Here is a 14,038-nt window from a genome sequence, read left to right on the forward strand (position 1 = left end):
TTGCCTCTGTACATATTGTTCGTTTTCACTTTCATTTTACTTTTACGCAGCTGGAATACACAGGGGCAACTATTTCGCTGAATCTGTATAATGTTTTTTTGGGACCAGCTGCAGCCTGCCATGTAGTATGACGGTTTCCTCGTCATTCTCTGAAAACCCATTATACCTTGCAATGTGAGATCGTCTGTTGAATATTCGTAAATGCATCTGTTCATTTTTTTATAATCTAAGAGTAATCATTGTCCTATATCATCACTATGGACATTGTAAATAGTAACACTACGCCACATCAGCTCTAGATTTGGGTAATAGATGACACTGATAACAACTACTATCTTTAAAAAAAGATAGCCGACGCAGTAAAATTTTCTTCTTTTTATTTCCAAGTTTCTACATTTCTTTCAAGAAAATAACACATGGCACGCAATTACAAATTTTCGATACAGGTTTTTCGAACGCCATTATGTTATCAGTATTTGGCCAATCGGGAAACAGAATTGCGATCAGGTGACTTGCGTTTCCATACAAGAACACCCTTAAGTTCAAATGGTAATAGGGAATTTTATTCCTGACACAGGCTTCTTAAAATATCATTTTACATAGTTTTGAATTTGTTTAAACGAAAGGCAAACATCTTTCACACTTAATTGAACCGCTAATTCTGGTACACTAAAAGTGAGTAGTCAGTGGTCGGTAACACTATCTAACAAAACTTCTGTTTGTTTTCGTAGATTACTATTGACACTTACTACAAAAAAAGTCTTTGAATACAGATAGTACGAAATAGTACAAGCTGCCTATAATGATTCTCAGGTTACTTGCAGGATATAATATCTGCACATTGCATTGCTTTTTATTTGAATTCTCTGAAAATTGGAAAGACAAAAGATAAGAAGAAAATACACAGCAACAACCAAAATGCCATCAAAAAACTAAATGCATCTAAAAATGGAACATGAATTTGAATTGACTGAGATAGTGCCATAATAATTCATGACCATTCAAAATTTTACACAATGAAATAACTAAAATTATACCACAAATACACTAAAATTTGCCTGATATATATAAACTATTTTATAACCTCATTACTCTAGATAAAAAGTCACAAGATAATTATTGAAAGTGGAGAAGGAAAGAAACTTTTTTGTTTAGATATTGCCGCACCACTGTCACCCAATTATCAACACATGTTAGAGATATTTGGCTTCCGAAAAAATCTATTTTCCCTCTGTAGGTTTGCTCTTATTATCATCTCGTATGGATACGGAATTTCTGGTTTAGAAACTTCATCCAATTCATTCATCTGCAATACAACGATATTTGTTAAAGTTTCAAATGTTGAACTAATGAAGAAATAACGTTCTTATTTCAAAAACAAAATAAGAATAAGTTGATTAATACGTTTGTATAAGCTGAAATAATAATAAAAGAAAGATTGATCTGATTTGCTTGATATTAACGGAAGTACGACACTGGGCATAGACCCGAGGTATTACCTCCTCTTCTGTGATAGTCCACCCACTTCCGGCAGCCATATTGTCCTCCAGTTGTGTGATAGACGTAGCTCCAATAATGGTTGAAGCCACGACATCTTTCTGCAGGGTCCAACGTAAAGCTACTTGTGCTATACTTTTACCTAAAATTAAAAATAATATTAATACTGAGATGTTAATAATCCGGGTTTGAAAGTAAATAGCTCTTTCAGGCAATATATGAAAAATCTACAGACTATTGCACAAAGATATATGCACTTCGGTTTTACAATTAATTAGTTTAAACGAAAAGCATTGATTTAAGTGACCCGTTTAAAAAATTGCAAATAGATAATAAATGTATAGAATCGTACGACAAAAATAAAGAAGAAAAGAATGTGTTACTTAGACTGCTACGATTGCCACTTAATCTTTATAAAGCATGCCTTTCCATCTTTGAAGTAGATTATATATTTAGCTTTTGCCTCAAACAAATTTTAAGGTATATTCATACCGTGGGCTTTTCCTATACTTTCCATTGTTGAAATAAGCTTCCAGTAACTTTCATTATCACAATATTTACTCCATGCAGGGGCAGCTTGCATTGCATGTTTCTCATTCTGAGATATAAAAGCAATACGACCACTAGATGGATCCAATTGTTCGTTCCGTTTATATTTACCAGTCAATAAACCCCTGAAAAAGTTATATTTTACCAGTTCTCACATTGCTTCAAATCGTCTTTCATTTATAAATGTGCATCTTCTGCTAGACAACGACCGATCAAGTCAGTCTTTGAAGGTATCCAGTAAGTGCATATTTAACCTATTAAACCATTTATAACCGGATTCTGATTTATTGACGTTAGAAAACAGTTATCATGCAGGCTACATACACGTACGTTTAAAAAAACATGAATACCTTATAGAAATGTTTGTAGAAATTATATCCAGAAATTTGCTACTTGCCCTTTAAGAGGACTCCACGGTAGAACACCAAGTCCTTCATTTTTGCAAACCTGAAATTCCTCTAACTCTGGATGACGAACCAACAGGTTGTACTGTTGCTGAAATCAAGAAGTGAGTTCAAGAATTATGGCTTAGTAAATCAGTTTTCAATCCGAATAGTACATACTAGTAAAAAGCAAATATGTTTATACGATCACCAGTTTAAAAAAAACCTATTGATATACATGCATACAATGCACAATATGTGTAATAAGTTATAAAACTGACAATACCTGCAAACTTATAACTGATGACATTCCCATGAACCTAGTAAGATCAACTGTTTTCTGCATTTGCCAACCAACCATATTACATACTCCAATATACCTCACTTTACCACACCTGACAAGATCGTCTAATGTCCGCAAAGTCTCTTCTATTGGAGTGGCATCATCCCAGAAATGAGTCTGGAAGAACATTCAAGATACTCTGTTTTTAATCGATAGAAAGGTATTGAAATATGTATACATCGTAAAATAAATCTCAAGCGGACATACCCTTGAATACTCCTTTTCTGCCTCGAAATACGTTTTTATAGGCTTGTTCTGTTTTGCGCGAACAGACAAAACATTAAAAGAAACAATAACACAGGGTAGAACAGAAACAATAACACAGGGTAGTCATCATATTACATATTTACAAATATTTTGTGCGCTGTTAATTTTTTTGGTGAACTCTGCTTTTAGTATTTTGTTAAAAGAACTACCTGATATATGTCAATGTAATCGGTCTGCAGACGTTCCAGACTTTCTTCACAGCTTTTTATTAGATGTCGTCTGCTTAAACCCACTTGATTAGGTAACATGCCAATTTGTCCTCGTGCTTTCGTTGCAATGACAATGTCATCTCTCCTATGCCTATGAAAAAAAAATTCGACCAAAGTCTCAGATAAATAAATTGTTTAGTTTTTGTTACTGTTTTGAAAAAAATCAATTCATTTTTGATTGTTTGCGCTGAATGAAATCCGCTTAAATAACAGAAATTACTCTTACACTCCACATGAAAAAAAAAAAAAAAACATTAAGAGCGCCTCCTTATATAATTAAGTAAACCAATTTGAAACACACATACAATTGAAATTTGGAAGGTAAAAAGATGACAGCACGTAAAAGTATCTCGGGATGCTCCTAAATAACGTATTTCTTTGTCAAACATAGTTTATTCTTGATTTTCTATGCTCCCGTACAAAAACTCTGTTAGCATGTTCAAAGAAAAAGAAAGAAAGAAAGTACACAGCACTAACTTGTATATTAACCCAGACGGTGTCTTCCTCGAATGCCAACATTTTATATGTCACCTCGTTATAATTTGAATTTATCTTGTGGTGTATTTGTTTTGTTGCATTAACTAGATGTAAGAAAGGTTTCAGGTCATATCAAACTAGTTCAACTCCACTACTCTTTTACCGACTATCCCAAATCAGGTACATATTTGTTAATCTTGTGTGATTTCGAGTTTATGTTTTTAATATATCAAATGTGTCCACGAAATATCTTACTTTCACTGGAGGACCACGAACAGCCCTTGTCATTGTTTGGTAGACTTCTTGTCTCCTTTACACGTTTCCCTTTCCCACTTTCTTACCTACATGATGGATATTATGGCAGTTTTTGTTTCAAATGATTTACTTTTTCATCCATGTTCCTATTATACTTTCAGACTGGCCAAAACAGTAAACATTAGCTGTATCCAGAAAATTTCCACCAAGTTCAATGTAACGGTCTAAAAGTTGATGGGATTTCTCTTCGTCGGCTTGTGTAGGACATTTGTAAACCTATAATAATACATGAAAATATGATTATTTTGAAAATGTCGGCTTGAAAATCTGGTAAAACTATATTAACAGAAAACATTTGCAGATTTAAAACAAACCAAGACAGAAATATCATAAAAACTGTGCATCGAAGTTCAAGTTTACTTCTTTTTTTAAATATTTGCCAAGAGTCAATCAAGCTTCTAATTATCATAAAAAGGTTAACCCTAATGCAGTTCGGAGGAAAGTTCTGTATTATGATAATTGTTCTTTTTTTCTTGATTCGTTACAATAACAATTTTTACATACTATTAAAACATATTTTGTAAAACCTATGACCAAAAGATATTCATCGTAGACTACAAAGGTAAAGCGTAAGACTATATGGAAGCAGACAAATAGTCGTAAAATACTTGGAAATATTAAGGAATACTTACAGTTAGCGGGCTGTCTTCTACTTTACCAAATGTCATAGTCCCTAGACAGATGTTAGAAACTTTTAGCCCGGACTTCCCCAAATGAACATATTCCACTAAACTTTTGTTTTCCATCATCGTAATTTTCAACTCTTCAGCTCAAACACAGATATACTATTTTACAAAAAACAAAAAACAAAAAACAAAAATCGAATATGTTCGTTGTCCTATATCATCACTTGAGGGCACAGTAGGATAAAACACTTACATCGTATCAACTAAAATATTCGGGTAACATACGCAAATGACCAAGTGACACTGATAACAAGAAGTACTATCTTTTAAAAAGATAGCCGAGGCAGTAATATTTGTTCTTTTCACTTATAATTTTCTACATTTCATTCAAGAAAATAACACATGACACGCAATTTCAATTTTTGATGCAGTTTTTTTTTCGAACGCAGCTAAGTTATCAGTATTTGGCCAAGCGGGAAACAGATCATTGCGATCAGGTGACTTGCTTTTCCATAAAAGAGCGTCCTTAATGTCAAAGGGTAAAAAGCGAAATTATACCAACTGCGTCGAAAAAAATAACCGTTTTCTAACATCATGTTAAATATCTTGACTTGTATCTCAACAAATGACTTGGGGTGGGGCACTCCAATACTTCTTTGATGGGGGTGCCGTCAGGATTCTGTAACACCAACCTATTCATATATATTGTTTTTGAAAAAAATGTAGACCTTTTCAAATATTTTGTCAGAAAAAGGGACCTAATCCCATACATGTTTATAGAACATGTATATGGAGTGTTCCCTTAATTATGTTACACTATGACATATAATAACAATATTCCACATGCATTCATTCTACAAATACGAAAAAATTACAATATATGATAGGACAAGGACGCTTTTGATTATCTATATAATGTGTAATATAAACTTTATTGACTTACTTATATCATAGAATTATGTTCGTTTTTCTCTACTTATTCAGATATTTGCAAGCTGGAAAATGGTATCACCTTAAATATAGAAAGTGCCCCCGCCCCCGAGCAAATGACATATGCGTATAAATACGTGAACCGAATTGTATATAAGTCAACGTTATCGACAATGCAATAAAAGTTGCTCGTAATTCGGGATATTCGAGTCTCATATTCCCTGTCATCTTCGCTTACAGCTCAGGGAATATAGAACGTTGATAGGGAAATGAGCCTATATCCACTATGAAGATAACAGACCAAGCTATATTGAATGTGTTACGTGGCTGTAATACACTTAAAACAGTTTGTTTTTAAATTTTTAATTAAAATAACATATAATACAATCCTTCAGACAATCATATCTAAATTAATCTGTAATACTCATTTAAATGCAAGTCTTCTCAGAATCATACCAGGTTAAAGACTAAAAATAATCCAGTGAATTTATAACATATATTGTTTGCAAATGATATTTTGCTAGCAAATTTACTATATTTATGTTAAAAAATGCCCCTTCACGACTTGAAACATGAAACATCTTTACAATTCTATTTCTATCATTCAATTCCTTCAACCAAAGTTAATCCTTGAAACACGTGCATGTACAGCATAACGAAATTTGCAATATTTTATATTAGGAACCCATTATACAATATACTTTAATCTGTAAAAAAATCTATTTCACTGCAACCTCGGTCAAGCCAAAATCTGACGATCATGTAAATCTGTAACCTCACTGTAAGCATACATTGTTTGGGGTTATAAAGGAACAATCTTGTCTGTGTTTCAACATTCCTTGTAAGTGTAATTCCTCCTAAACCGCACAACGAATTTTGATGAAATTTTATTTGAATGTTGGGGATCTTATCTGGATGAGCACTTAAGAATATTTCTTTGTGCAGTATTTCTAGTCACATCTGTCAGCAGACAATTAAAGGTATTACCTGAAGCTATTGAATACATTTTACCAATCCCTGTAACGTGTTAGTTGCTTACATAAATTATTAGCAAAATAATTAAGCAAGTACCAAATAATTCCAACCTATCTAGTCTCTTGTCACAGATTATATATTATTCAATATTACAAATAATTCTTTCTTTCGACAGAATTGATAAATATGTCTAGATTTTATCAATTAACGTAAACTAAAATGCAATTTTATTTATTTTTATTTTTTGCTTAATCATAGATAATTTTACTGCATCACATATTCCTGTTATTCAAAGAATTTGCTCCTGCAATTTTATTTATTAAACATTATACTTTCCTTTCACACTGATTAGATTATCCCTGTTGTCAAGGCTTTGCATATAACCATCTTTTTTAATATTTTTTTTTGCTTGATTATATAGAATTTTACGCTTATACATGTAATAGCAATACTTAAAGATTAGAATGGTTTGTCAAATACTCATGTTCATTTAAATTTATCATCAAGTATTTTGCTATGCATGTAAATTTCTACATAAATGGAGTATCTCACTTTTTCGGTAGTTTGCGCAAACCCCAGGACATGCCACAGCGTTTAACCCTCTTTTCTGGAGGCAACCCGTATTTTCGGCAGCTTGTTCCGACCCCAAATTTTACTGTAAGTCACACCCTCTGCTTTTGTTTTACGTAGTTTTACTCTTGCTTTATTTTTATTTTTTAGTGCAACAAGCTTAGAAGCAATGTATTATTTAGTCTTCAACATATGATTACTGATTAAGTTATTCAATATATTAAAATGTTCCTTTACATATGATACTTGTATATAATGCTTTCATGGTATGCCCCTCAAGCACTTAACTTATAATAAATAAACAGGTTTTTTTATTTATACGGTAACCGCTGTGGCAACAATGCTTTTACTTCTGCCCTTTTATAAATGCACATTTTCACATTATATTGATGTACCTTGTATGATGAATGTTTTTTTTAACGGTCTTGACTATCCTTACGGATCTCGCACGACCGCCCCTTAAGGGTATTATGTTAGTTATTGCTGTTAGTAGATGGAAGCAGCGGAGCCCAGCCTTTGGGATACCCGACCGAAGAACTCAGTGTGTGTCCTACTAGCGGCTGAGCTGCTCTGTCGAGGCTCTGGCCTACTCCCAGACCCCACGTGGGTCCGAGAGCGTTTCCCCATACTGTTTGGGAGTATGTCAACGTGTGGAGTGGTGTACCTTATAGGTATCAGCTTCTTATTTATAATGATACATTTAAAAGAACTTTACATGACAAATTTCTATCCTTGGTTTTTATGTTGCATTATTTTACTAAGTTAGTTTATAAGACTAACAGTGTTCCACTGCCAGTTCTCACTGAAACAAAAGGATTATTGCGAAATTCGTGAGTTATCGCCCTTAGGTTTAACGAATTCGAACTTAATCTTTGTAAATTGAACATTACTTGAAAACGTTACTGAAATTTTAGCTTTAAAACACTATATTTAACAGTTAGGTGAATGCTAATGAATTTCCAAATTTCCAATTTTAACTAGCTTAGGTCTTGCCTTATTTAGTAAATAAATTTTAGTCTATTACTTACTCATTTTTAAGATCATGTACATTAAACAACATAGAGAAAACGAAGCAACATATTTACACAATATATGGAAAACATACATACACAATGGTCCATATCAGCCAACTGCCAAAAATTAAGAATTCTCTGTTCCTCCGGTTTTCACTACTTTTACGAAATCCATTATCTATATTTTAAAGTCTAAAATCCAGATATAAAATAACCACTGTAATTTTGTACATGTAACACCATAGTCTGAAATTTCTCAAAAAAGAATATTTCAACCTCTCCACTGTTCAAAAATACAAAAGGTACCAGGAGACCTTTCCTCTCTTCTGCACCATCCGTAATGTTAAAAAAAATACGGTCGGAGCGGAGAGGTCGAAGGCATAGCATTGCTCCTTGGGATGTCGACTGCCTCCCCGTCCGACGTTCTATATAAATATTTTTTAGACATCTTTTGTTGCTCGGGTAAACTCGCTCACGGTAGAGTATTGGTGGAATGGTGGTGTTTATTTATTATGTCTAGTATTGTTTTTGTTTTGTGTCAGTGGCCCGTCGGAAACTGTATGCTTTCGAGGCTGGTCAACTTAATAAAGATATTAAGTTTTACACTCTATTTGTCCAATGATCAGTGATCAAAATATATTTTTTCTAATGATTTTAGTTTAATAATTATTAATTATACTTTTATTTATTTAATTACATGTAATACTTTTCGTTTATTTATTTTGATAAATAAGAATTTAATTATTTACTTAGTTGCTTTATACGTCGAAACTTTACCAATTTACTTCAGCTAAAATGCAATTTTATTTATTTTTAATTTTTGCTTAATCATGGAGAATTTTACTGCATCTCATATTAAATCAACAACTATCGTGAAATGACTTCGATCGGTTTCAAAACTGAGTACTTTCAACCGATGGTTTCGGAGTCATCTTCCTCGGTTGTCGGAGATTCTTGCATAAAACTAGTATATGAGAAATAAAAATATTTCCTGCGATTTGGTGGCATAAATTCTGACTGGTTCCTAAATAAACATAATAGTTCAATAAAAACCCTACCACATTGACGAGCGCATTGTATTGCCAATATTTATGACTGCACGTAGTGAAATCATTGAAATTTGATAGGAAGATATTGAAGTGACATATGAAAGTCATCAAATCACTCAACACCGTAGTTACTGAGATCAGGACGACAGTGAAGGCAGCTCTGTGAAATGTCGTGCTTCCGATCGGAGAATGGGCAATTACTTTTGCCTCAGTCCGTAAACATATCAGTTTTGACGTTATGTATAATGTCGAGACGACCATGATTAAAACAGACATTAAGCTTAATATCTTCGTCCAAAAACCTAAGTTATTGGTAAATGTACACCAATCGCCAGTACTTCGTGCAAAGTCGTAAACAAATCCGATCGGAATGGTTATTCCAATGTTCAACAGCCATAGAATAACTAAGATAACAGAAGTTTTCTTCTTAGTCATCAAAATCTTGCTCCTTATTAGAAACATCAGTACAAGAGCTTTTTGGGTCGTCAAAAGAACTGTTCCTAAGATAGATATACAACGAAACGCATACCCCATGGTAATAAAGGTCCATAAATATACATAACAAAATGGATACTTTATCCGGACGTAAGGCATGCCCTCGGAATAGTGCGGTGTCGATGAATCTGGCACCATCAGGATTAACAAAAATCCGAAATGTTTCGGAAGGAAAAGACAAATCGCCGCTAGAGTATCAGATAGCGCTATAGAGCACAACAGAATTTTTGATGGGGTAAGATCTTTTCTAAATAAATAAATGACGAATATGTTGTGTAGTATAGTAACGTATGTTATACTTGCTCCTAGATGAACAACCCATCTACTTTCGCTCACAAAATAATTGAATATCAGTTGCATGCTTTGAATTGTCACAGAATTAGCTGTCGTCGTATGGTTGCTGTCGAATTCAATGTTGAATTTTCTGCCGGTAGAATTCAGTGTGACGTTCAAATCCATTTAAAGTTTGTTAATACTTAGACTTATCAATGCTCTATAACCGTAAGACGTTAACGTTTTTATACTTAATGGGACATGACTTTTAAAGCACAAAAATCATGGAGATGATCGACGGATGAACCAAAAGATCCATCTGAAATATCGCAAGTAGCAGAAAGAATCAAATTGTTTTATGCCAATGGATGATTAGAATTTCCAACCACGTGTCTTTTTCGTTTAAATATTTAAGCTTTATTTGATCACCATGATTGTTTTTGTTCAGTTTTATGTGGAAGTTGATATATGACGGAGATGTTCACAACAGACTTGTTTTTAAAAGGTAGTTTAACTAAAGTAGTTCGATTAGTGTTCTACATGCCTTCCTAAGAGTCAGAATAAGTGATTATAATCTGAATTATGCAATCCTAATACCCATATACATATATATTTGACAAAGTCGTTCCAGTAAATATTAGAAATTGCAAGGCAAAATTCAATAACAAAAGACTTTAAAAATGGTTTCGGAAGAAGCCGGTCGCTCCTGCTTTGATCCTTTGCATTTGTTTGGAATTCTTTTTCACGTAAAAACTTCAGTAAAATAGCACAAGATAAATAGAAGCATTTTTTTTTAATTCGGACTTTGGATACAAATGGTAGTATTACAACTTAGGAATGATTGAATAAATGACAATTTTTTGCTTCCCGCCTTATTCTTACAGAGTGTAATACTCCATACAGTTCCTATGAAATCATTCTATTCAATTTTATGAATGTACCAAAAGCGAAATTTCTTTATACTTGATATCAGGTTTTTTTTTATTCTCAACGAACACTAACAGAAAAGTAAAAAATCAGCTTAAAATAAGAATTAAAAAAAAAATCGACGATATTGTAAACTAGGAATCAATTACTTTCTGAAAACAGATGTCAATGCAGTTGGTTCAACTTCATTTATACTTCATATAATTTGAAACTCGCCATTGTAAAAAAAATCAATATACTATTTGAAAAAATATTGAAATATTTCTGTCTCTGAAACTGCAATCTCCTTTGGGACCAAATCAAGCATTTCAAGTAGTACTTCACATAATAATCGTGCAAAATGTTATTTGATTGGAAGACCTACATATTTTAATTTTTGATATATCATTTAAAATGTCAGAGTAAACAGAAAGTAACATGTGGCTTTTCATATAATTCTTATTCCTAGGAGATAAAAATTATAAAGAGTGTACCGTAGAATTCAAAATTAAGGGAGAAAACTCAGTAAATAACACTGAAATATAATAGAAACTATTGGATTTTTCATGTTTTTCATCTTATGAGTGCAGACAGATTGAAATGAATGATTATACATGTCATCCTATAGACCTATAAAGCAACTTAATAACAAAAATAAAAACATGTAGCCTTTTTAGGTGTATCACATTTTCCAGAATTTGCATGATTCTTACAAAGTCAGCTACCTATATATATTTAAATTTATAGTATTTATGATGATTGTAGTTTGACGCCAATACAATGTTATTGTCTATATCAAGAGACAAAACTTTATTGAAACGTACACACCTATCATAATTCTCCTCTCACTTGTTTTTTAACACAATACTAACACACTTTACTGAATCCGCGTAAAATTACACGTTTACAGTAATTTGTTCACATTTCCCGATTGATTCGAGACATTACTCAGTTCCAACTTGGAACTGAGAAATGTCAAGTTGGAACTACGAAATGTCTTGTATCAATCGGGAAATGTGAAAGAAGTCATGGCACTTACGGTCTTTTGACTGTACTAACGAGACCATCTGCATCCTGTTATAAGGGTTTCCTCGCCGTTCATTGAAGGCCAATGGGCAGTCTGGCTGACATTTCCATCCCGGTTGGGTTGTTTAAGAAATGATTCGTGGAGGGGGTAGATCTGTACCTATGTTAAAATGATTACAAATCATAATCGAATATAAATGCCGTACCCATGTTAAAATGAGTACAAATCTACCCCCGGTAGGAATTATTTCATTTCAAATATGACAATTACGGTATTTTTTGTGACAAAAAATTCCCTAGGCGTAGCCAAAATAACGGCTGTTCCGTTTACCTCCCCCGTATGGAAGTTGGATTAAATGTGTATATTCATGTTCTCGTATGTGTTAAATGTGTGTATTTATATTATCGATTTCAATTAGATAACCTCTCAGTCGTTAAATCATCACGTAAACGTTTTTAAATGAGTATTTTGTCTCGAAGCGACAGAGAAAGATAAGAGACAGTGCGCAGGTGCTAAAGGTGGGGTTGTACCGACATATACTGTTTGACGATATAAAGACGTCACATTATCTAATGTCTCTTATTTAATCTATACCATATAAGTCATAGATTTTCGACGTATACCAACCAGCCTACATGCTATTTACCACTTTAATAAACTGTCCCCTAATGTTCCCTCAACTAAGTCATTAAAGAAACAAATGACTTCACTTTCCAGCTATTGTCAACGCTACATGGAACAAATGTTCATAGATGGAAAACAAACTCATTTACCGTGATTGACATTGTATTGCGTTTTTGAAGTCAAGCTGTGAATTATAACATGTTAAAAAGTTACAAACAAGAATAACAAACAACATACTTCCGAATGAAAATAATATTACTTTCTTGTTTGATCCATTACCGTTGTCAATTGATTTTGCATTTTCGTGGTTAAATATTAACATTTCGATAAAGGCCAAGGTAACCATAATTACCAATAATAGTAGCACCACAAATATATGAAGGCACATAAAAACTTGCTTTAATTTTTACATGTCATTAATTATAGTAACAAAGTTAGTTTGAAGAACAATCTTTAGAAGGAGTTCAAAACATATAATCGAAGTTATATATATGTTTAAATGCAAAGTCGAAAAGAAGCCGGGACCAAAAGCGTTATGCTGCCATACCGTCAGTGACAGTATGTCATCAATTGATAAACAGTCAACGAATTTTCAGGAAGTAAGTTATGTATGGTAGGTTAGTCAAATGTTTCTCACCTCACCTTTTTACATTGCAAGTAATTCATTGAACAATCTATGTATGTCCTGTCTTTGACAACTTAAGAGTGAACTAAATAATCTGTGCTCTTCCGAAGATTTTAGATTCCAAGATAGTTAAGACGTTTGAAGAGCATTCTGAAATCGAGTGTCCCCAAATGTTCTGTGCTCTTCCGAAGATTTTAGATTCCAAGATAGTTAAGACGTTTGAAGAGCATTCTGAATCGAGTGTTCCCAAATGTTCCTGTTTTAATTTTGATTCCTTTATTTGTGCTTGTGTTCGTTGTGTGTCGTCTTTGTCATATATATTTTAATGGACATATATTGGTTGCTATTTGGCATCAACTTTATCGTAAAATTATTTTAAAATAATTCTTGAATACATCTACAAAAGTTTTTTTTTCAAAACTTATAAACAGTTAAAAAAATCTCTTTTTTAGGTTAAATTTCTATTAATCGCATGGATACGATTGTATCCTTTAAAAATACACATACACGTAAAAGAAAATATATGTATTTATAACTAACCATAAACAATATCTTACGACGTCTGATGATGTCTGTTGAATATTTTGTGAAAGCACCAGTTTATAATTTAAGTGTAAATATCAAATGCAATTTTATTCGTAGCTCAGTTTAGTTTTGTCGTTTTGCAATATTTTTTGTATACTTTGTCAGTTTTATTTTTGACATCGGCTACTTGTATTATCATTGTACTAAATTGAATTCGTTGAAACAAAAGCCCATACAGCAATATTTAGTGCATTAATTTATATAAAAAAAACATCGAATAGTCAGTGGTGTAGCCGTTGTTAACATGACTTTTGTTTTCGACGGCTACCTCAACTAAAACATCATTTAACAGAGAGTGAA

General features: G+C 32.8%; 1 protein-coding gene across 1 annotated transcript; it reads right to left on the minus strand.

Moving 5' to 3' along the window:
- Nucleotides 1-360: 360 nt before the first annotated feature.
- On the minus strand, nucleotides 361-4,931 carry LOC148624564 (uncharacterized). The gene is made up of 8 exons (XM_088567242.1): nucleotides 4,673-4,931; nucleotides 4,111-4,256; nucleotides 3,189-3,339; nucleotides 2,716-2,889; nucleotides 2,444-2,541; nucleotides 1,990-2,171; nucleotides 1,500-1,639; nucleotides 361-1,306 (listed from the first exon to the last, which is right to left on the minus strand). The coding sequence occupies exons 1-8, from the start codon at nucleotides 4,787-4,789 to the stop codon at nucleotides 1,184-1,186; spliced, it is 1,131 nt and encodes a 376-aa protein (XP_088423368.1). The 5' UTR covers nucleotides 4,790-4,931; the 3' UTR covers nucleotides 361-1,183.
- Between the last annotated feature and the right edge of the window lie 9,107 nt (nucleotides 4,932-14,038).

This window comes from Perna viridis, chromosome 2 (genome assembly GCF_037379345.1).
Source record: "Perna viridis isolate PV_CMFRI_1.1 ecotype Kerala chromosome 2, ASM3737934v1, whole genome shotgun sequence".
Classification (NCBI taxonomy): domain Eukaryota; kingdom Metazoa; phylum Mollusca; class Bivalvia; order Mytilida; family Mytilidae; genus Perna; species Perna viridis.

Coding starts and splice junctions, on each gene's coding strand:
- LOC148624564 (XM_088567242.1), bottom strand. CDS start 4,789: ATGATGGAAAACAAAAGTTTAGTGGAATATGTTCATTTGGGGAAGTCC. Junction 3,340..4,110: donor ATAGGAACATGGATGAAAAA/GTAAATCATTTG, acceptor TTTTTTTCATAG/GCATAGGAGAGATGACATTG. Junction 1,640..1,989: donor AAGTATAGGAAAAGCCCACG/GTATGAATATAC, acceptor TTTTAATTTTAG/GTAAAAGTATAGCACAAGTA.